Here is a 24,461-nt window from a genome sequence, read left to right as displayed (position 1 = left end):
TCCCTGAGGTCAAGGTCAGCAGGAAAGGAAAGGAAAGGTTTGTTTCTCCCTTTGACTGGGAAGTCACCCCGCCCTTAGCAGGTGGGGGCATCTCTCCCCGAGCTGAGTCCAATTTATCCCTCAGTGGTTTGGGATTACCACTAATTCTGTCGCTGACTAATTATACAGTTAAAGCAGTGATTAACATTTAAAAAGGGAACACCTTGGTTTACTATCAAGGAGGTCTGCATTCTGACTACTCCAAGGGACTTCTGGTTGTTGGTTGATAAGGGGGTACAGGCCACAAAGGGACAGGGAGGGGACTGGGGGCAGGTATGCGAGGCCTTGGCCTTTCAGTCAGTGTCAATGCCTGTGTGGGGCTGTAGGGTCGGTTCCAAATGGATTGTGGGCCCCAGGGCATAGGAACTGAGCCCAACCATGAATATTAGGAACAGCTATGGGGAGCAAGGCCATAGGGTGTGTTAGGGTTGCACTGTGACACCCCCCCACCCCGAAAAAGATACACTGAAGTCCTAACCCTTGGGACTCGGAAACGTGACCTTGTTTGGAAACAAGGTTAAGATGTAATCAGGTTAAGATGAGCCCTGAGTGTGGGGCCTAATCTGATTAGTATCCCCCGTAAGAGGGAAATGCCCTGTAATGACAACGGCAGAGACTGAAGACATGCCGCTGGCAGGCCAAGTGCCACCAAGGACTGCCTCCCACCACCAGAAGCCAGAAGGCGCTGGGAGGCAGGGGTAGGGCTGGGCGGGGTGAGGCAGAGAAGGGGGCAGAGAGCCATCAGGCAGACCCAGGCTGCACAGGAGGGGGATCCTATTACTGCAGAGCTTTGGTTTCGTCACCTGTCAATACCACTCTTCTATCCTCAGAGGCCCTAAGTATTTGTCCCATTCATACTGGGGAAGAGAGAGGCTCAAAGGAGGCCTGGGGCCCAGGCTGTGGGCTTCCGTTACCACACGTGTCATCACACTGAGAACATGGCTGACGGTCAGACACGTTCTTTTACACAACACGAAGAAAGAGCGAACACCAGCCGTTAGCATTTTACAGTGCAATGACAGCACAGTGCACTACAGATTCCAGAGCCATTCAAACTATCAAGTGCCTCAAAGTAGACGGAATGTGTAAGAAAAGAGCAAAGATTACGGGAAAAGGCAGGTACGCCAGGTTCAACAGATTTCTTTTCTGCGGGACAGCTCAAGGCCTACCGTGTCTTGGCATGTGTTATGAAAGTCGGAGGGAGGGCTGCAGAGGGTTTTCCCCCAGGGAGTCTGAATGCTGGGCCTTATTTTGAAAAATAGTCCATGGGGGTAAATGGCTAGGTGACTCGTACAGCTGGATCAGGCTTAGAGACCCTCGGCTCTGCAGAGGGTTCCTGGAAGGGGAAGGAAAGCACCCCCGCTGACATACGGTCCTGGCACAGACATACGGTCCTTGGACACGTTAGCCCTGGGCCAGTCCCACAGGATCAGGGGCCCCGCGGGCATCAGGTATCCCTCTGCACTCCCCCTAGCCAAGCCAGAGTAGGGGCCCTCCAGGGGCTGCTCACACCATTACTTCTCCCCTCCCCCTTCTCTTAGCCAGAAGCAGGCAAAGCCATGCGTCTCCAACAGAACTCTGCTCACCCTGGAAATGCTCACTGCTCCTAGATGCGGGACCACCCAGAGCTGGGAAAAGACAGGAGTGAACCACAAAGCCAGAGACATCAGGCCAAAACCCCGGGCACACCGCAGCCCCATCACTCCAGGGACCAGAATTTCTTGGGTGATTATTACGACGTTAAAACTGCTGGTAACCACGACCTCAAGGAACACAGGAGGAGGGAAGTGGAACAGATTTCCAACAGTCAAGAAGCAAGGAGAGACAACGCCAAACCCCACCTGCGCCACAGAGCCAACAGAGCACACGGCCTCCGTCAGCGTCCAGATCTCGTCCGGGGCCTCTAGAGAGCCCGCACACAGGGCAGGACCTTCCCACCGCGGCCGGTCCGCTCCAGCAAGTGTGTGCTTGCCCATCCTTGGTGGACGCCTACAATGGCGGTTTTCCTGACACCCGTTCTGCAGACTGTGTACCAGAGGCTCCAAATGAAGGCTTGAAACGAAGCCTCCAGAACAGGGAAGAAACCGCAGGGGGGTGTGAGGACCAGGCTCTCAGGGTGTGGACTCCCAACCAGAGAGAAACAGGACCTCCCCATCATCTCCCTCCCTCTCATGTGCAACAGATGAACCCCAGTCCAGAGCACAAAACACCCCTCCGAGTGGGGTTCCTGGGAGGGTGCCTCACTGAGGCCACCAGAGGACTCCCCCCCCCACCCCCCGCACCCCCCTCTGCCACAAACTACTAGCTGCAGGTCCGTCAGACAAAATGGCTCCACCGAGCCCGCTGAGCTGTGCCCTCTCAGCCTCCGCTCTGCCGAGAGCAGGAGCTAATAAGCCCGCTCCTCTGGGGAAGGGGTACTGATGATCCACGGGGAGCCCCCAACTCCCTTTTGTGGGGCACTGAACTTACAAAGATGCACACCGACAGGAGAATTTTTTTCTCCAGTTCTACCTCCCTTCGCCATTTGCTCTAGAGGCTACCTTCATGTCCCATCTGTAACATTTTGTTAGATGGGAACTTGACTCTCCCCTCTGAGTCCAATACCCAGCTAGCCCCTGGGATTGCTACTTATCTGAAGGGAGGTCTTGGTGCCCTGATGAAGAGATTTTCCTAAAATGAACTCATTTGTTCTGGAGCTTTTCATATTCTACAGACATAAGAGCAATGCACACGGCGTCTATAAGATCGGGACGCACGATCCTTCCCTATCATTAGCCATTAGACAGTCGGTCGAGTGAGGGCAGATCAGCCTTATCCAACCGTGGTAGCTCCGATGCCTGGCACATGGTAGATACTGAGCAGGCATATGTTGGATGGATGGATGGATTGATGGATGGACGGATGGACAGATGGATGGATGGGAGGACAGACAGATGAATGAATGGGTGGAGGAGTGAGGGAATAAATGAACAAATGTGAAGACAGTAGACAGGATGCTTTCACAGAGAATTCAGCTCTCGGAGCCCAATCTCTGGGTGAGAGACTCACCTGAACCATCGGGAATGGACCTTACAAAGGTCGGCAACATCTTGACTGTGGCTGTTGGATTAAAATCCCGGGAGAGGCCATTCTTCATCTCCTTCTTGAAACGAGTCATGATATCTATCAGAGTTTCATCGGAGAGCCGCATGGCATAGAGATATTTGTCAATCTGGGGGAAGGATAAGAAGGCAGGAAAGTGAGGTGAAGCCTGAAGGAGGTCATTTCAGCTTGAGCCTGGCTGGGGAGGGACAGGGCAAGGGCGAGGCGCCCGCCTGTGGAGGGCCATCCAGCTCCCACAAGTTGGGACACACCACACGACGGGATGGGCAGTCACACAAATGCCATCAGCCATGTCCCTCAGAGCAGTCTTGCAAATGGTCCAAGCCCCATTTCATCCTGCAAAATCAACCAGGTAGCTCCAATCCTTTCCAATCCTTGAATGCTCCACGGAAGTTGCCCTTTGATCCCCAAGCACACACCACAGGTGCCCTAAGCCTACCCACGGCTCCCTTCCGCTGTGAGAAGTGGCCGGCTCACCCGCAGATGGACGGCAGTGTCACAGAGGCTAAGAACGAGGGTGCCAGAGCCGGCCACGTGGGCTTCCACTCCCCGCACCATCACTTCACAGCTATGTGAATTTCAGCTTCCTTAACTGAGAAACGGACTGGATAAACAGGACCTAACTCACAGTTGGGAGTTTTAAGATCAGTTGAGACCGAGAAGCAGTTAGAACACAGGAAGTGCTTAAGAAACTTGAGCCAGGGACGCCTGGGTGGCTCAGTTGGTTGAGCAGCTGCCTTCGGCTCAGGTCATGCTCCCAGCGTCCTGGGATCGAGTCCCACATCGGGCTCCTTGCTCAGCGGGGAGCCTGCTTCTCCCTCTGCCTCTGCCTGCCATTCTGTCTGCCTGTGCTCGCTCTCTCTCCCTCTCTCTCTCTGATAAATAAATAAAATCTTTAAAAAAAAAAAAAAAGAAAGAAAGAAAGAAAGAAAGAAACTTGAGCCATCGGTGTTAACGTGAGACAGTGGTGCTGGGGGGATTCCTTGGGCACGATTTCTTGGTAGGCAGAAATAGTGGCCAAAGGGCTGGAATCCTTCAGAACATGGAGTGGCAGGCCCAAGAGCAGGGAGACCTGAACCCCACCATCCCCAGAAGGTATGGGGACAGCCCCCAGGATCCCCCACACAGGGGCCGGGGCTGACATGCCCACACTCCCATCATCCCAAGTACTGACCCAATCTGCTGCTCTCCCTGGGCTCCCCATTCTCCTTGGGGTTCCAAGGCTTCTAACTGCCAGACCCCTCGGACTGTCGCTGGCTAATCTTCATTCATAGTATGTTCCCATTTACTCTCTCCGAAAGCATTTATTGGGCACCTCTTGTGTACCCGGGCTCTAAGTCCTCTTGTTTCTCTCCACTCATTCTTTTTGCTTCTCTTCGGCTCAGGAAGCCCCGACAGCCACGTGCCTGGACTTCTCATTCCTCTTTCCTGAGGCTCCTCAGTCACTCACTGGAATGGTTTTCCATCTTCTTCAACCTCACCCCCTTCCATCCCATCTGGTACCCCACTGCCATGGTCTCCTTGGTAAAGTCAACCCCGCTCATTCTTTCCCTTGCTCAAAGCCTTGCATGTCTTCCATTTCCAAGGCGCCAACCCTCTCCAGGTGTGGCTTCGAGCTCTCTGAACTCTGGCCCAAACACCTCGACTATTCCTGGTGGGTTCCCAGGCTTTTGCACCGTAAAGCTCTTCCTTCTCCTCCCAGCTCTCCAGATCTCCCCTCCCCTTCCAGGTTCAGATCAAACCTCTCCTTCTGCGGGTGTCGGAGCTCCTCAGGCTGGAGAGGACCCTTCATTCAGCACTGATCTCTCTGCACGGGAGAGCCTGGATCACAGCTTTCTGCCCCAGTGCCCTATTCCAGCGTTTGCTCCATTCACCTTGACCCCCCTCCCCCACCCAGTGCCCTACACGCAGTCTTGCACACGGAAGGCTCCCGGTGGATGGAGAGAGAGATTTATGACCCGAGGAGGTTGCAAAGACCTTGATGCTTATTTGCTTCTGAGAATGGCATCTCGGGCTCACTTTGCAGGGTGGCTGGAAATGTCCTGACTCAAGGACAGAGAGTCCCCAGCCCTAGGTCTTTTCTGCATATTTTGAGCTGGGGCATCTTTCTTCTCACTCTGGCCTCCATGCCTCGTGCTCCCCCAAGTCCTGCCTGTCTCCTGTCTCACAAACCATCAGTCCATTGGCAGGAGCCCCCCAGTGTCCTCTGTGGCCAGAGACAAGCCTGCCCCACCCCCAAGCTCTCCTTCCACAACCACCTTTCCTATTACCCCCTGTAATAAAGCCCTGCAGAGAAGAGCAATCAGAAACCACCAAGAGCTCAAGTAGAAATTGCCAGAATCACGGCCCCAGGAGAAGACATGCTCCGCTCTATTCTACCCCCAAGGCTGGCACCAGACGAGCAGAACTTGCTGCCATGGTGCCCACAGTCTGGCAGGGGGGAGGCAGTCACGAAACAAGGGTGTGTGAGCAGTGCCAGGAGAGGGAGTCTACTGAGAAGGCTTCCCGGGGGCGTGATGTCAGAGCGTGCATCCAGGCACAGTCAAGAGCATGTGTGAAGGCCGATGGTGGGGGGGGGGGGCAGTTTGTGCAAGGAACAGAAAGAAATTCAATATGAATTGAGCACAGTGTAAAAAGTGAGGCAATTAAAAAGACCGAGAGGAGCTAAATTGTGTAGGATCCTGTAATGCACGTTAACAAATTTAGACTTGATCCCAAGCACAGCGGGCCTTGGGATGACTTTCAGGAGTATTCAACAATGAGATCTGTGTTTCCGCAAGATCGAGCCGGCTGCTGGGGAGAGAATGGGTAAGCAGAGGCAAGACCCGGTACTAATGAATAATCGTCACGTTGTTACTCCTGCATTTGGGGGATGCTTCCGCGATCACATTCCCCACCCTCCGTGCTGCATTTATGGAACGGTCTATCTCCTCTGATAAAACATGTGAGTTCCCTAGGGAAAGGAACTCACCCGGATGCCTGCTACAAAAGAGGAATTTAATTGATACTAAGTGCTAAATTACTACTCTATATTTATCCTATGGCTCACAGCAGATCGAGCGCTTTCATATCCAGTAAGTCCTTTAACCTTCAAAACAGCCCCACCAGGGACACATTCTTGCCCCATTTTACAGATGCAGAAACTGAGGCTCCACAAAGCAAAGTGATTAGTTCAAAGACACATCAGGAGAGTGAAGTCTCATACCTGCAAGTCTGACTTTGCTCCCTACAATCGTTCCCATCCCTCAGGGAAGACCAGTTCCCTTATTCTGTGGAGGCCAAGCCCAAGTAAAGCTGCTGAGGTTTTCTAGCTGGACAGGAAGAAGCATCTAGAAAAGCCAAGGCTCCCTGCAGCTCCACAGCCATCCTGCCCCCTGACTCAAGGTGCAGGTTAGTACAGGGACACAGATCCGAGACCCAAAAAGAGCCTAGAAGCTCAAAGGAGGAAGCAGGCCAGGGACACAGAAAACAAACCAGCCCCCAAGCATCTATGGAAAGGAGGCTTTCCTCCTCTGGTTCAAGCACATGAATCGTTATGTGGGACAACCCCTCTCTGGAGAGATGTGGAAACAGGATCCAAAAAGAAGGTTTAAGGGGCGCCTGGGTGGCTCAGCGGGTTAAGCCGCTGCCTTCGGCTCAGGTCGTGATCTCAGAGTCCTGGGATCGAGTCCCGCATCGGGCTCTCTGCTCAGCGGAGAGCCTGCTTCCCTCTCTCTCTGCCTGCCTCTCCATCTACTTGTGATTTCTCTCTGTCAAATAAATAAATAAAATCTTTAAAAAAACAAACAAACAAAAAAAAAAAAACAAAAAAACAAAAAGAAGGTTTAAGTTGGGGCAGAGTGGGAACTGGGCCTGAGGCCTCCCGGACGTCATGTGAATGAGAGTAAGCAAGGGGAGCCCTTTCCACTGGTCCTCGGGAGCTCAGGAGGGGCCTCTGAACCAGCATAGATGCTGGGCCGGGGGTGGGCTGGACAGCCAAGCAGTGCCCAGTGCAGGCCTCAGCGGGTCCACGGCACATAGACCAGGCCCTTTTAAGCAGCGCAGGAGACACTGGAGCAAAGCCCACAACAGGGGGCACTTGTGGGACAGTCCCCAGGGGCCCAGAGTGCCCAGCGCCTCACTGAACCAGAGGCCTCACTCCCTTTGTTCAGACCGGCCCTGCGTGGCAGCAGGCTACACTGCCCCATCCACCTGGGAAGGACGACTGGGTCACGGGTGGCAGGAAGGAGGACAGGTGTCGGGCCAATCCCGCCTGTCCACATGCTCCGGATCTCGCTGGGGCTGGGCCCCACAAGAAATGCAGCAAGAGAGCGGCCATTCCTTGGGTGGGGCCAGGAGCCCAGGAGCAGAGGACAGAGGGAGGCAGACCTGAGAAAGGCCAACTTCCGGTCTTCAGGGGCTTGGCCAGAGTCTGTGGTCTTTCCAACTTCTCTGTTCTCTATTCCAGCTCCACGGCATCTCCAGATCGGGCCCCTCCTCCCCGCGTCCCTCCCCCGCCGGCCATGTGCACACACCGCTGCTGCTCGGTGGCTCTGGCCACACGCTGATGCCCAAAAAACCCCTCCTATGCCTCCATCCCTCTCCCCTCTATGTTTTGGCGACAGGAGGCCATGGCACAGCACCTCCAGAGGCTGCAAGTCACCAGCCTCAGCATTTGGATGGTCTGTCACAGGCCAGAGGCTCCCAGGAAGCTGTGACAGGAACCCTGGGGGTCCCAGCGTGCTCCCTCTCGCCCGTGGTGTCTGACACATGCATGCAGGACTCTGGTCGGACTATGAAGGAAATGGGGAGATGCCAGGCTCCTGGACACCACACGGCTCTTGCCCAGGTCCCACAGACTCTTGCCCGAGACTGTGAAAGACCCTAGTCACGGCTCCAGGCACCTTTCACCATCCACTGAAGGGAAGGGGCCCTAATACTGTGCAAATCCTTGTCCTGGATGGTCCCTCTTGTGGACCAAGGAGGCCTGGAAGCTCTGAGCTGCTTGAGAAGCTGGACCATGGCAGAGACAGGAGGAGATGTGGGAAGAGAGAGCATGGCCCCCTACCAAGCTTCTCTGCTCAGAGCTGTCCGGCTAACGAGAGAACCCAGGGGCCCCACACCAGGCTGCACTCACACATCTCTGCATCTGATCTTGGCCCCACCTCCTGCTCCCAACAGAACATGCACAAAATACCAATTCAAGACAGGACAAGCCCGAGGGAACACGCCCTTGTGGCCAGGAGGCACAGTCACCCCTGGTGACCTGGGCATTTTGACCCCCTCTGTGGACGGGGACATGGCTGGGGACATTTTTCACTCCTTCTGTCCTCTGCTCTCCCCGGAGGACCAAGAACAAGGCAAAGCAGCTGGGACAACTGCAGGTGTCTGGTACCCGCCTCCCGAGTGAACTTTCCATGGGAGACGCTCCACAGTGCAGGGCGGGCAGTGCAGGGTTAAGAAAACTCTTGCCTCAGGTCAGGACAGAGATTTCAACATCAGATTCACTTCTCTTTCTTAGTGAGGTTGACTCAGGAGAGAACGGGCCGGGTGATGAGTATCACTTGGATAATAGTTTGAATCTGCTCAGGGCTCTGCCCTTTTTACACAGGACTGTCACACACGTTGTCCCGCGTGGATGTTGCAGAAAGAGATGACAGGAGCTCATGGACGCCACGGCCGGGCATGAGGTAGGCACGAGTAACATTAGCTTCCACCACCATGACCTGGGGACAGAGGCAGGAAGGACAGCCTCATCCCCATTTCAGAGTCGAGGAAACACAGACCCCTGACTCACACTAGCTCTCGTGGTCTGGAAGCAACAGCAGGGTCTAGAGTCCAAGTCTTCTAGGCCCTTCTGTTGGGCTTCGCCATACACCTTGAAAAGAACACGGAACGGGGTGGAAGAGAACGGGGTTTGAACCTCGGATCTGCCATTCAGTAGTTGTGTGACTTTGGACAAGTTACTTAACCTGGCTGAGTCTTGCCTTCCTCACCATGAAAGGGGATAATAATGCCTTCACCTCGGGAAGCTACTGGGAGAATTTTAAGAATGCGCCAAGAACAAGGTAAACAACATTTCCCCATCCTCTCATCTAAAGGACCAAAAGGGAGGTCATCTCCCTCCATGCCCTGGCTTACCAACAGTCATCGGTCCTTGATTCCTGTCATCTAGATACCTAGGAGAAATGCACTGATTACCAAATATCACTGCCCCATTCTATAGAAAAGACCACTGAAGGTAGCGTGGCCATATGCCCAAAACCACGCAAATTAAAGACTGGTAAAATTCCTCTGAAACACTGTACTTACTGTTTTATTAGTTTTTTTTTTTTTTAACTATCAGTTAAGTTATAGTCACAACAAGCATTATACACTTATTACTTAAAAAAATTCACACAACACAAAAATGCATTAAAGTAAAAAGTAGAAGTTCTTCCCCTAGTCTTCCCAGAGAAGAGCTAAGAGTTTTATGGACTAAGACGGTTTTTCTACCTAAACACTCATACATACAGACTTTGCCTTTTTTATTTCATTTTTCCTTTTTCATTTTCCAAAAAGGAGTCATACTTGGGCACGGGGGGATGGGTGATGGAATTATAAACACTTGTTCCTTCAAAGCTTAAGCCCACCTTCCTATTCCTCCAGAACCTGCCTTTAAGACACACACTAAGAGCCATCCTTGGATTTCCTCAGGACCCTGCCTGGCTCAATGATGAGGCATGGACAGTGTAACGTGGACACCCGTGTCTGCCTCTGGCTTTGCTATCCTGTAGGCACCTCAGTTTTGTCATCTGTAATGTGGGTGGGTGTGTTCACATGGCTTCAGTTTTATAAAGGCCTTTCTACTGTGCCCGCCACTTTCATAGTGGTCCTCAAACTACCCTGTCGAAAAACCCAGGGCAGGTGCCATCGCTTTCAATGCCCTAAGGAAAAATCAGAGGCCCAGGAGGTTCCTCAAACGGCCAAGGTGACCACTGGCCAGCAAGAGAACTGGGGTAGGCACCAAGTTCCCTGTCCTGCTCCTGTGCTGCTTCCTCTGTAAGCTTTCTTGCTCAGGCCAAGGAGGACGCAGGCCAGGTAGGGTGTGTGTGAGCCTAACAGCGCCCCCCACCCACCCCACCCCCACCTTCTGCCCCTCAGCAAGATCCTAGCCCCTCCTCCCACATGCCCAGGCTCTTCAGTGCCCAACCCCACCTCAAGCTATGGATGGCAGCCTAGGGAACCTGTGTTTCTGTCCTGGTCTTGGCAACTGGGCAGGCAGCTCCTGCTCAGCTCCTCGTGGCCACAAGAAGAGACGTTCTTGCCCTGCGGAGTCCCCCAGAGGACCTATCACCCCAGCAGCAGCCTGCCTTCCCTCAGGCAGCCTGGGGTCCTACAGTGGTTCTTCACCCCCAGAGGCCCTTCCTCACAGACCACCATCCGCTCTGCTGGTTCAGTCTGCAAAGGGCCTCTCCATGCCTCACTCCTCCTTTCTCCCAAAGTCCACCTCCACACTCACCTCCTCGGAGCGGCATGCCATGACCGGCCCCGCCCAACACCGGCTGCTCCTCTCCTCCACATCCCCTCCGCCCTCAGTGGTCACTCTGTAGGTATGAATTTGCTCCGGGGGACACATGGCAGCATGAGAGCCTTTCCCAGGACTGCAGCAACAAACACATATCTGGGCCTCCCGCTAGTCTGTGGGGGCCCAGGGGACAGGGGCCATGCCTTCCAGGTCCTCTGCGTCCTCTACAAAGCCCTCCGGGTGTCTTTGCCACTGGGCTGGGCACCTGCTGCACTGGGCGCAGGGCGGGAAGGCCTCTGGTGACGCCTAGCCAGGGAGGTCTCAGAAGGGTTTGCTGGCTCAGATAAGGACGGAGACTCCTCTTCCCTGAATGGCCCAGCCCTTCTCCCAGAACAGCCCCTCACTTCAGCCTCCTGGGGACCTGCGTGAGGCCAACAGCCTCTCCCAGGGGGACAGAGTCTTCTGGGCATTCTCTGGTTCTCTAAGCGCTCCCCCCCCCCAACAATCTGTGTCTCAAGGCTGAGGCCCAGAAGGACACAGAGCCCTGTGGGAAACAGATTCTCACTCCGCTCTCCAGGCCTGCCGGCGACTGCTAATACCTGAGAGCCTCCAGTATTAGCAAATGTGTTTGGGAAAATAAATTCCACTTTAGAGGCTCCCGAGTGCAAGACTGGAGCACGAACCCCGCCAGAGCAAACAGGACCTCTGGGCATGTTAAAACCCAGCGAGGTGAGGTTCCCTCCCCCCAGGCTCATCATGGAGGCTCAGCCCCTCAGGCCGCCCAGGGACAGGACAGGGCTCTACACCCTTACCAACCATCTTATTTATGCTCCTGAACTGCTAGTTCCCTTTCAACAAGCATGGGCTGGGCACCACAGATTAGTCATACACACGTCTGTGTACTCACAACAAACCAGGAGGAAAATGGGATCCCTGTTCCCAATAAGAAACTGAGGTCTGGGGAAGGGAGATGTTAAGCAGGGACAGGGCCCACGCTGGGTGCATCAAACAGCACATGGTGTGTGTGGGGGGGGGGGGGCGTGCGTAGGGACCCTATCTTACACAGGAAAAAGCTGGGGCCTCGAAATCAAGGGAGGAGCCCCATGTACCCAGCAACTGGTGTGATTCCAGCTCGAGCCTCCAAACTCGATGCTCCTCCCCTGACTGACCAGAATCCTCTTGCTAGGAGAACCATGTAAGGCCTTGAGGTCATGCCCAAGGGCCTCCTGACGACCTTAGTACCCACTAATACCCAACAGTAGACACTTTCTCCTTGGCAAGAGAGACCAAGCTACGGCCCAGGATGAGAACAAAGCTGTCACAATGAACTAGCTAAAAATAAAGGAGGAACCCACAGGCCTCAAGAGGAACAGAGCCGCCCTGGAATGTGGCAGGGCAAGAACAACAGGCTTAATTCCCAGCCTGCCTGAGTCCATGGCTTGGGCTGGGGCCAGCCTCCAGAATCACCCTTCCCAAAGTCCCAGGCACCTCCAGACAAGAGAGAAGAGAGGCTCCAAAGGGCAGTTCTGCTTTCACTCTGAGACAACCAGACCCCAAAGCGGTTCCACATCCCTTCTCTAGCTGGATAAACGGGCAGAGGGCAAGGCAGGAATCATTCATCCCATCTGACAAATAAGGAAACTGAGGCCCGGACAGCTTGCCGGCCACCACCATACTGCTCAAGCTAGAAGAATCTTTTAGATAGAATGGATTCTAGCCTCACAGCCTTCCGGATGCAGACACTGTGGCCCAAGGACCCCTATAAACCCACCACTTTAAATGCCAGAGTGCCTCAGCCCAAACTTCAGCCATAAAATGCACTGTCTAGCAGAGCTCTGTCCAACAGAAATATAATGAAAGCCACATATGTAATTTTAAACTTTCTAGTGGCCACGTGTTTTTTTTTAAAAAGGTGAAATTAATTTTAATAACATTGTACTTAACCCAATATAGCCAAAATATTATTATGCTTTTTAAATTGCTAATGAGATACTTTATGTATCTTCTTGTCATACAAAGTCTTTGAAATCCTGTGCATACCTGACACCTACCAGCAGACTCCAATCAGACTCGCCACATTTCAAGTGCCCAGTAGTCACGTGTGACCAGCGGCTACTGTTCTGGACAGCACAGCTCAGCACCCCCATTTTGGGAGGCCTGGGTGATGGTTTCTAATGCGGGCTGTGGCCACGTATGCAGCCTTGGACCACGGTCCGGGTTCCACAGGTGCAGCCAGATCTGCCCACCAGTGTCAGACAGACAGGCCTGCAATCCCCGAGCTCATCCTACTGCTTTGCGGCCACATTGATCAGGTCAATTTCACTTCCTGAGGTTCATCCGCCACATGCGTAAAAGGCAGGAAGAAATGCCTACATCCAAGTTGCCTGGAAGGACTCGACGAAACCAAGCCCGTTAAGAGTATGTCGCAAACAGAACAGATCCCTGCAAAGGTGAGGTGGTGCCTTTACGACAGTGGCCTGGGTCTCCTACTCCACTCGTCCCACCCACCCAGAGAGACATCAGAGAAGGTACCGGGAGTCACTAGAGAAACGAGGTCAGATCGAATAACAGGGCTGAAGGCAAACCCCAATCAAGGAAACAAGCTGCTCAAAGTGCGGCTGGGCAGAAGCTGCAGGTGCCAACAACCTTCAGGACTGTGCATTATAAAAGCATTACGGGTTCTTCTGGAAGGTTAGGCATGGCCCTTGGTGGGGGTCCTCTTTTAAATGCAAACAAGGATGGGGGAGGAAGACAGGGTACAGGGGGAAATTTGAAAAATGGGACATTTCTAACATTTCACTGTAAATGACTTTATTGGGCCAATTTCCTTCTCAGGGGGAGGGAGTTCAGTCAACACTGAGCAAGAGAAGAGGGGCACGGGGCAGGGGGGGCGGGGGTGGGCAAGCAAAGCCAAGGTGCCCGTGTTGGGGAGGATGGGGAAGGAGAGAAAGAGTCCTGGGGAACCTGCGGGCTGGGGGGAGGTCCCGTGCCCAGCTCTGCCTCAACTTTCAAGCTCCCTGGCTGTTTCCCTAAACAAGGAAAAGGGAGGGTTGGGTGCAGTATGGTGGGAAGAAACTTGGGTTTCTGAGTTCGGAGACCAGGGAGTGTTCCTGTCCCTATTACTAATGAACTGTGTGGTCTTTGGCAAGTCACTTCACCCCCTGGGGGGTGGGGGGGTCTCTGTTTCCTCTCTTCTAAACGGAGGCAGTGTCTTTCTCCAGGTGGATAAAGACAAGGGTTCCCCCAGCAACGCCAGTCCTACACATACGCCCAAGAGGAATAAAAGTCCACACAGGAAAAACACGCACACAAACGTTCACAGCAACATTATTCCGAAGTGGCAATAACCCAATGTCCATCAACTGACAAATATATAAACACACTGTGGAATCTGGATACAACTACATTTTATTCAGCTGCAAAGGACCGATCGATGCTACGGCGCGCACAAACCCTGAAAACACAATCCTCGGTGACAGACCAGACACAAAGGCTACATACTGCAGGATTCCATTTATGTGAACTGTCTGGAAGAGGTAAATCTGTTTTTATAGAAAATAGATTAATAGACACCAGGGACTGGGAGGAGGGTGGGGTGGGGACCGTCTGCTTAATGGGTACGGGGTTTCTTTTGGGAGTGATGAAAATGTTCTGGAATCAGATAGTGGTCAGGGCTGCACAATCTCGTGACTGTACTTGAAGTCACTCGGTACACTTTAAAATCGTGAGTTTTACACTGAGTATTAATACCTCAACTAAAAAAATAACGGGGGCTCTGCCATCACATTCGATGGGTCTGAATGCTGGCTCTTCTGCTGTTTCCTAGCTGAGCCTCAGGGTCTTTATCCAAAAGTGGAGATCCCAACAGCACCCCTGCACAGGGGCGATGTGGGGATGTGATGTTTTCTGCACAGTACCCGGCAGTGAACACGACGGGCATTCCATGATGAAATCCTGATGATGAAATAAGACCTGTGTGAGGAAAGACAGGCCCCTAGTCGGCATTCAGTGTCCCTCCAAGGTCCCCTCCCAGTGTCAGCCTCTGTGGCCTGTAACCAAGCCTGGAATCAGATAAACATGATCCAACACTTTCAGCCCAGAAGCAGGGACCGCGGTTTGTAGACGGCTGGGCTGCCCACTTCGCGGTTCAGTCATCCTGCTGTGGGGCACGGCCACCCTCTCCTTTTAGGAACGATAGTCAGAGAGGCTGCACGCCTAAGCATCCTCTAACAGGGCCAGCCACATTTAGGCGGCTGATAAGACAGCCAGGCCTGGCTCGGCTCCACCCAGGAAGGGAGAGGTTGTGTGGTCAAAGGCCCACGTGCATGCTTTAATTCCCGGAAAAGTGCAACGGATTCCCACACTGGAGCACGGGGGGCAGAGGGGGGCTCAGAGAGTGCTCCCCGCCTTTGCCTGAACCTACTCCCCCTTCTCGGAGTGTATATGGGTCCCAGCAGCAGTCAATGGGGCTGCCGCCACTCACAGAGCTGTCAACCTCACCAGGGCTCTGCTCCATACAGTAAACGAGGAAATGGCTAATTTTAAACTAAGGTCAAGTGTGTAATGTGAATGGAAACAACTGGGAAGAAAGAGACTCTTTAAAAATTATCTACTTGGGACTCCTGGACAGCTCAGTCCACTGAGCGGCTGCCCTCAGCTCAGGTCATGATCCCAGGGTCCTAGGATCAAGTCCCCCATCAGGCTCCCTGCTCAGCGAGGAGCCTGCTTCTCCCTTTCCTTCTGCCTGCTGCTCCCTGTGCTTATGCTCTCTTTCTCTCTCTTTGTCAAATAAATACATAATATCTTTTTTAAAAATTATCTACTAAAACACGTTACAGGTTTGACTGTCCCGAGGATTAGTGTGGGATGACAGGAACCTGTACAGACTTCTGGTGGGGGTATGAAGTGGCAGGACCCCCGGGGATGGCAATTTGACAAAACCTGGAAAATGGGAAGATGTACACACTCTTTGACCCAGCAGTTTCAGCAGCCCAGATCGACAGCCCCGAGCCCAGAGCAACGCGCGTGTGTTCTAGAGACTTGCGTGAGGAGAATCACAGTGGCACTGTTTCTAAAGTCAAACATCAGAAACCCAAATTCCCATCAGAAGAATAGATAAATCCTAAATTGTGGTGTTTTGCACAATGTGAGAGCATGCAGCAGTCCAAATTGATGAAACACAGGTGTGTGCATCCATGTGGAGCAATCCTGAGGACAGACTGCTGAGGCAGAAAAGGCTAGTTGCAAAAGGATACATCATTTACAAAAGCTTATAACTACATAAAGTAACTATAAACTATACACTGTTTATAGACACATGCTCTGTAATTAATAAAGGCATAAAAACATGCACGGAAATAATAAACATCTACATCAGGACTGCTGCGCTCTCTGGAGAGAGACACAGAATGGGAGAGAAGACAGGAAAGCCGAGCTTTCAGTCTGTCTCTAATGTAATTGTAACCATGTCTGTAACTTCTCAGGCTGAGTGGTAGGTACACAGGTGTTTGTTATGCTGATCTCAAATCTCATTTTTATGCACCTTGAATATTTCATAATAAAATGTGTCTCCTACATATTGACTTCTGGGGGAGAGAATTAAAATTCAGATTCCATGTTAAATCAGTAAAATCAAGAAGGATGGATTTTTCTCCTAGAAGGAAGAAGCAGAGGGAGTAAGAAGAGCCTACTGGAGCCCATTCCAGATTGTCTTAAGACCTTGAGAAAGTCATGTCTCTCTCCATGGGACCTCCAGTGCCTGTTTCTAAATGAGGAATAAAATTCCTGCTTTTCATCTGCAGCATAAAGGGCAGACAGGGGTGATGGCGGGGGAGATGCCCCAGGAGGCATTGCAAGGGGGAGCACTGCTCTGGGACACTCAGGAATACTACTGCTTCCTGTCCTCACAACCTCACCGGAGGTTTTTGAAAGTACACATACACACAAGCTTCACAAGCTTGTTAATATACGTGTGTGTATGATTCGACAGGTGGGGACACACACACACACACACACACACACACACACACACACGATACCTGCTAAGACAGCCATAACTGTTCCGGGATGCTCAGAGATAACAAGCCATTCAGGAGAAAGCAAAACTACATTTTGAGATCTATCCATCTGACTCTCCCTCACCAAGTTTTAAGTCTAAGACCCATTTGCCCACCTAGGGCCTGGCTTTAAGCCCCTCCTAAGTTAGCACTTTCCCACCCATGATCTGAACACTAGCCCTATATGCTCTCACAGCCTTCTGTGCTCTGCACTTCTTCCAAGACAGAAAATCATTAGTGATGCTCTGGGGGAGTAGGGAGCATTTCACACCGAGTTTATACCCGTCACCCCAGCCTAGCACAGCCCTCTGCACATGATAAAGGACTCAACCGTTTCCAAAGAAACTACTGAGTTTCTGAGTTCTAAAGGTCCACAAATCAACAAACAGGTGCCCGAAGCCTGGCCACGGCTGCCTCCCGGCCTCAGAGCTGCCTGGCTGCCCTTAGGCACGCTCAGAGCTGACTCTGGGGGCTAATTCCATCCCGCAGGAGTCCCTGACTGCAGGCACGCGCGGAGAGACAGTACCAAATCTGTCTCTTCTGGAGAAGGCTGCCCATGCCATTTCCAGAAAACAGCAGGAGTGTGGGAGGACCGCGCGGCACGGCCAGATGTGAAAGTCCCTTGTACCCACCCGGTTTCCCAGTTTATTCCCTCACAACAGTCCCAAATTATCAAACCAAATGAAGCGTTGGGGCTTCTCGGGGTGGGGGGAGGGGGAGCTCCGAGAACATCCCCAGTAGCAGGGACAAGGATAATGAAATAAAGAATCACCCAAGGAGTGAGGCTCTAACCGGACATCTGTGTAACAGCAGATCAAAAGGTATCTGAGGTATTTTTCATAACTTTCCATCTCTCCTCTCCCTCACCTCTGGGCAATAAGAAAAGGGCATTTTATTAATGCTTGGTGTTGCAGCTGGAATACATGGGCTGGGAGAAAATAAACCATGGGTAGCTCTTTAACTGCCAAGCATAGTCTCGCCCACCTTCTGGGGCAAGCACTCCTGAGTTCAGCTGTTGGACAAATCACACCTGTTTGTTCACCTGCTGATGGGGATTACTCAGGGTCACAGGGATCCCACTCAGTGAGAACCCACTGGTTGCCATTCTTACAAACTTGAAGGAAAGGAAGCTAGTACTTACTTTTTTTTTTTTAAGATTTTAGTTTTTAATTTTTATTCTTTTTTTTTTTCCCCTAAGATTTTATTTATTTATTTATTTATTTGACACAGAGAGAGACACAGCAAGAGAGGGAACACAAGCAGGGGGAGTGGGAGAGAGAGAAGCAGGTTTCCTGCCAAGCAGGGAGCCTATGTGGGGCTCGATCCCAGGACCCTGGGATCATGACTAGAACCAAGAGCAGACACTTAATGACTGAGCCACCCAGGCGCCCCAAGATTTCATTTCTAAGTAATCTTCACACACAACATGGGGCTCGAACTCACAACCCTGAGATGGAGTGAAGCATGGTTTACCGACTGGGCCAGTTGGCCGCCCCCGGGAAGCTAGTCCTTAAGAGGCCACGTTCTCACCGTGTTGGACTCCTCCTCCTCTCCCAAACAAAGCACTATGCGCACTATCTCCCTCCTCCAGGCTCTTCATGGCGAAGCCAAGTGGAAGAGGCCGGCAAGAAGACTGGCCTGTTAAAAGTTACTTGGAGGTCAAAGGACCCCGCCTCTAGCTACAGAACTAGCAGATGTCTGGGATTCTGATGAATGGAATCTCTCACAAGCACACACGTGCCTTCCTTTTCCTGGTAAAAGCACCAGGCGAGTAAAAGGAAACTATGTCTTGTACTTATTTCAGTCTAACACCAAGACACGCTTTTCCCAGCACCCCATTAACCAACAGCACACAAATGCACTCTGGTAAATGGGGCTCCACGCAGGGCAGCCAGGCCCTTGGCCTGTTTCAACCCCAGATATATTTACAAGATTGAATTAGTGACATGTCTCACCGGCAATGGAGAGAGAAATGAGAACTCTTTTCATGATCGTGTCTCTATCCTGAGCAATCCCGGAAAAACCTTCCCTGACACCATCCCCGTCTTCCCTCCTCCTACCCCCAGGCCAGAAGGCAAGAAAATGAATGAATGCTAGTGGGAGAGGCCGGGGCTGTCTTTTAGAGCCCAAGAGGCTGCCTAGGGCTGAAGGGCTGAATCATCATGGCTACCCACGCTGGCAGGGTAGGCAGGCGGGGGCTAGCCTCGCTGGGTCCCTACTGGGTCCCCACTGGGTCGCAGGGAGAGCCTGATTTAGGCAAGAAGAGCAGGGTTTGGAGTCCTACAGCCCCACCCAGCCTTTTCACAGTAAGTGGTGGGTAGGAAGGGCTGCCCTCTACCAAGTCTGGAGGCCCAGGAGAGAAGATGCAGTCCCCAAGGCTCTGTACAGGTGGAGGTGGGGAAAGCTGACTAGGCCATTGTTAAGAGTGTCCACTAGGCTCTCAGGAGGCCCTGGAAGCTTCCTGGGGACCACACCCATGGAGGGCAATGCCACACAGCCCATCATGCAGACCAAGGTGATCCTCTGGCAGGCGCATGGGCGCGCACACACACCCCCTATAGAAAGCAGTTTAAGATGGTCCCCAGTGGGGTGCAAGAAAGCCATCTCGTTCCTAAAACTCTCCTTGGCCAATAATACCACATGATGTAAGCTTTGGCCTCAAGACCCTCCTCCAGCACTGTTCTGAGGCCAGGAAGGGGTGGGGAGGGAAGGCCAGGTTCCCAATCTCAGAGCAGAAGGGATTTGAGGAGGACCAATCCATTCAGAAGTCACACACCCAGATGCCTCCAGGAGCCTGGTCGATGGAATTCGAGGGAGGCCACAGTCAACACCGAGTGCCTGACAAACAATGCTTACTGAGTACAGTTCAAACCTCAACCCAGCGTAGGCCCCGAAGGCCACACAGGTGATATGGGTATGGATGGTGGAAACTTAGAAGAGTCTTCTGGGTCCCCCACTCCACTGGTCTGCTGTCTGGAACTACAGTGTATGCCACGTGCAGGGGAAGGACCGTGAACTCATCTGCACGGTACATTTCCCCACTGGAAATGGGAAGAACGTCAGCGGCACACAACACCCCTGGAGAGAGCCTGAACAATACATGCGGGCAGACACAGCTCCCTGAGCTCCGTGGCCAGGGCAAGCTCCACCGCACTGCCCAGCAGGGAGCAGGAGTCCCACAGCCAGTCAACTCTAGAGTCACTGTTGCTTCTAGCTCTGAGGGATGGTGGCAGATTTCCAGGCCTTGTCTCCTAACTGCCCTGCTTTGGTCCCCACGTAGCACAGGACCCAGGATCCAAGCAGCATCCCCAGGGCCTTGGTCTCAGCACCTCCCCCTCAGCTAACTTCCAGGAGGTCCAAGTTCCCCGTGGAGGGAGGGAGAGACCCGCCCTGGCACTGCCTCTTAACTCACCAGGTGACCTTGATGAGGTCACCGCCCTCAGCAGGCCTACTTCCTATTGGGCCAGAGGGGGCTGTCCTACATAGATGGGAAGAGAACTGAGTGACTCCAAAGCTTCAGGCTCCCGCCTCTCACCTGTAGGTACTTCCCTTGTCTGATCGTCAGAGTCAGGCTCACTTTGTTTGTGCATCCCAGCTTACTCCAGCCATCCTGTCACCCATGCTGGGTGTGGGGGGGGGGGGTCAGGAGCCTCTGCCAGGCCTCCGACTGATAAAACGGTTTCTTTTCCCCACAGCCTAGGCTGTTCCTTAAAAGCACGGTGGCAAGGCTGGCATTAGGGGAGAGATACACCTTTAAGACCTGCCAGTGGACAGTATTTTCTGCGAGACGGATGTCAAAGGCAGCAACCCTTCAGGGTAGGGAGACGCGTCCCAGTGCGAGTACACACATGTCGCAGGCATACATGTCAAGGCCTCTATCTGACTCAAAAAGACCAGTCTCTTATTTAAGCTCCCTGGCCTGGCTGGAAATTACAGTTTAAGAGAGCAGTCACGTAGAGGAATAAAAAATTCCATTTAGACATGCCGCTCCCGACCTGAGGCCTATGAGCAAAGTTTCCGGTGGCCTCCGCACCCCTCCCCGTTCCGGGAAGCCGGGCGGGTCACCCAGTCCCCAGACTGAGGAGCAGCCGCAACAGCTGGCAGAACAGGGCTAAGAGCCTCTCCGGGCACCTGGGGCCCTCCGCGAGGACCCCCGACTATGGGATGCCCGGCCTCCAGCCGGCACCCCCGCCTGCTGCGCGCTCAGCTCCCCACCATCCCTGTAATCACTCCTCCGCCCACGGCGCTCAGAACCTTCCGAAGAGGCCTTGAGGACCGACCCACCGCCCCCCCCCCCCACTCCCAGCTCAGGCGCCTCCCCGCGTGGCCCGGGGGCCCATCTGACATCCACAGCCCAGCTCAAGGACACTGCAGCAAGCAGCCCCGTCTCGGGGGTCGTCCCCCCAACACACACACAATCCCGGGCAGAATCGAAAAGCGAAGGCTTCCCTCCTCCCCTCCGCCCTGCCGTCCGAGCGGTGCCGGCCTGGAGGAGGCTGGGCGCGGGAGGATGGAGGCGGCGGCGAGCGGATGCCGGAATGCAACGCTGCAGGCAGAGCGCCGGGCGGCCGCGCGGGCGGGGGCGCACCTTTTTGACTTGGTCATCCTTCAGCTCGGTGAAGTAATAGGCCAAGAGCTGCGCGGCGATCATGCTGACGGTCTCGGACGCGAGGCGGCGGGCGTGGGGCCGGCGTCGGAGCTCCGCAGCCCGGGCGAGCCGTGGTCCTCGGGCGGCTGCTCGGCGGCTCCTCCTCCTCCTCCTCCAGCCGCGGCTCCACCCCCAAGGCCCGGGAGGCGGTGGCTCGCGCGCGCCCCGGCTCCGCGCTCCCGTCCCCGGCCGGGTGACAGCCGCCAGCCGGCCCACCTCCTCGGCGCCCATTGGCTGCCGCCCGTCTCTGCAGCGCGGGGCGGCGGCGTCCGGGCCCGGGCGGGGGGGCGCGGCGGCCGCTCCCTCCCGCGCCGGAAAGGGGGCGGCGGCGGCGGCGGGGCCGCGGAATCCCCCGCGGTCCGGCATCTGCCGGCACGTCCCCCACGTAGGGAGCCGGCGGGAGGGCAGGAGGCTGGCTCGGGCGCGCAGGGTCGCGCGTGGCGGCGCCCGGCCGGACGGGCGCGCGCGGGGCGCGGGAGCAGGCGCCGTCCGACTCGGACGGGACGAGCTGCCCCCGAGGGGTGCCCGCGGCCGGCCGGGGCGGACCCCTTCCCGGGGAAACGAGGGCTCGCCCCCGGAGGCTCCGCGGATGGGGAGACGCGGGAGGCGCGCGCAGAAGTGGGTGTGCGGAGCGAGCTGGGCCTGGGCCGGCGGAAGCGAGCGCCCGAGGCCGCGCGGTCCTCGCCGCCGACCCCCGCTCCGGCCGGCGCCTGCGGTTCCGCGGGGCAGAGCGCGGAGCCCCAGCTGCGTCCTCCCGGCGGTGCATCACCCCGAGCGCGGCTCGTCCGGCCTAATCTCCGGCAGACGGATTTGTGTTGCTAAATCGAGAGCGACGCCCCACAGCGCCCGCCCCGGAGTCCCTGGAGCCCGCGGCTCTGCGGAGGGCTCACGCCCCGGCCTGGTCGCAGCACCACCACCCCACCCCCGGCTTCCTCTTCCCCTCGCGCCCCGAGGCTCGCGGCCATCCGGCCCCTCCGAGGTGCCACCTTTTTCACTTCCCCAACGGAAGTGAGCCGGGCTGGGAGGAATCCTCGGAGAAACGTTCAGCCCTGACGAGGGGGAGGGGAGGTGCGGAATCGGGCGGTTGGGCTGCTGCTGGGACTGTTCTTAGATCGTCGCGTCTGTGTGCGGGAGCTTTACTGCCTCACCACGGGACGTGTAAGGAACTCAAAGTACAGCGAAGAGGTTACTATCCTGATTCAACAGGTCATCCAGCTGAGGCTCCCAGAGGCCGCGTCTCTGGCCGAACTTCATACAACCAGGAAGCTGTAGATCCAGGATTAGGTCCGTGCGTTCTCAAAGCCAGTGCTCACCCCTGCAGTTGGCTGTCCTTCCTTTGTATGCAGCCTCTCTGCCTCAACAGGCTGGGCTCTCGGGACCAAGGCTGCACCACGTGGGGCCCTGAGAGATGGTCACAGTCCAACTCCCCCCAACACGACCACCACCTCTACCCTAGACCTGGATCCGGGGGAGCCCTGACCAGGCCTCCGTAAAGGTATAGTGGTCCCGGTCCAGGACATTCCTTCTCAGGAGCATCAGGGGTCTGACCACTGTGGTCACCAAGCAAAGAGGACCTCAGATGTGACCCTTGAGGCCAGAGCCTTCAGTCCAGAGCTCAGCACCCAGGGCTGGCTTTCTGAGTCACCCTTCTGAGCTTGCCTCCTCATCTGTAACATGGAGATCCTAAAGCCCACCCACCTGATACAAATAAAATACCTGCTTATTATACACGATAAATGATGGGTATTTTAAGATTGGGTAGCAGCAAGGGCTTCTCACTTGTGTTCCTCCCCGTTCTAGGCCCTGAGGAGATTGCATAGCAATTTTATATTTGTAATTTTGAATTGTTTAACCAAAGAGGCTCCCTGAAATTATTTAAGCCTCCAACCCCACAAAGTCTGGATCTGCCTTGAGGATAGTATCGTCATAAACTAGGAACAGAAGTTCTCTGGCATCCATCGAACACTTACACTGCCTACATGGCCATAAAGCAAAATTGGGAGAAAGAGAACAGTTTGGTGGTTCTCCACTGCCATTTGAGCCCTGCAGTGGTGATGCTGGAAGTTGCTAGAGGATCAAGAACTGTGCCTTGCAAATTACCCTGGCTCCCACATCCAGCCCTCGGTGGTGGAAGGAGCCCCATGCAGTGGTCAGGAGCATTCCGAGTACACATACCCCTCAACCCGGGCCCCCGCCATCACTGCACCCCTGTTCCATCCATGATCTCTTGAATCACTGAGCTGGAACCAGGGAGCCCCTGAATCTTCCAGTTTTTCAGGCTACCCTGACATGTTCTTTTTTCAGGCAAGGAAGCTGCCAATACTTTCTCTTCCCTGGCCATGGAGAGAGAAACTGCTTCTCAAGATGACTCCTTCCTCCTCACCCCTTGAATGCACACAGTCCCCAAGGTCCATCAGTATTTCCTGAGAAATATCTCTAGGCCTGCCCCACTGCTTCCCTTCAACCCTGAGGGCTCATGGTCCCATGCCAGAGATATTATAAGAGTCTCCTAGCTGCCCTCCCTGGTTTCTGGCTTTCTACCATCCCAGTCTTTCTGAAGTCCAGGCCACATTATTCCTGCTTTTTTTTTTTTTTTTTTTTTAAAGGCAGCCTAATCACATCATAGCTCTTCCCCAAACCCCTTAATGACCCCCTCCTTCCTGACAGAGCCAACTGAAACACTTCAGCCCGATGTCTGAAGCCTTCTGCTATCTGACTCCACTATTCCCCAATTACCTCTTCCTCCCCCCACTCTCCCCAACCCACCAGGTCCCTTCCAGCAGGGCTCTGTATGTCCTTGCTCGCCCCGACTTCTCCACTCACCACCCCCCAACCAAGTGTCCGGGTCACCCTCTCACCGAGGCATCTCTCCCACCTGCCACAGAAAGCCTTTCCTGAGCATGCTACTCACCCCGGTCTCCCAGGCCTCAGCACTTCCACACGGCCAACTCGGACTGTGCTCAGAGTCCATCTAGATCTGGACCAAGACTCTTCTTTACAGACGAGGAACCTGCGACGCAGCAAGTAGGCCATCTTGTCCAGTGTCAGGCTGTGGTGGCGCTCGGGGCTGGGACACAAACCCGGTTCTGATGCCCAGCCAGTGCTCTGTCCATCCTCCCCCACCCCCACC

General features: G+C 54.4%; 1 protein-coding gene across 2 annotated transcripts in view; it reads right to left on the bottom strand.

The window, feature by feature from the left end:
• Positions 1–24,461, bottom strand: part of HK1 (hexokinase 1) — a 78,404-nt gene that overhangs the window by 40,616 nt on the left and 13,327 nt on the right. Inside the window, exons 1-2 of one of the 2 annotated variants that reach the window (XM_004769544.2) lie at positions 21,272–21,483; positions 3,088–3,250 (exon numbers count right to left, since the gene is read on the bottom strand). In XM_004769544.2, the coding sequence (XP_004769601.1) occupies positions 3,088–3,250; positions 21,272–21,334 (226 nt within the window). In that variant the 5' untranslated portion in view covers positions 21,335–21,483. Of the gene's footprint in view, positions 1–3,087; positions 3,251–21,271; positions 21,484–24,461 lie in introns of those variants that run through there. The other variant, XM_013044273.2, reaches the window with a different exon arrangement.

The sequence above is a fragment of the Mustela putorius genome, unplaced genomic scaffold, assembly GCF_011764305.1.
Source record: "Mustela putorius furo isolate JIRA1106 unplaced genomic scaffold, ASM1176430v1.1 tig00000698_pilon_pilon_pilon, whole genome shotgun sequence".
NCBI classification, from domain to species: domain Eukaryota; kingdom Metazoa; phylum Chordata; class Mammalia; order Carnivora; family Mustelidae; genus Mustela; species Mustela putorius.
This window is presented reverse-complemented; position numbering and strand designations above follow the sequence as displayed.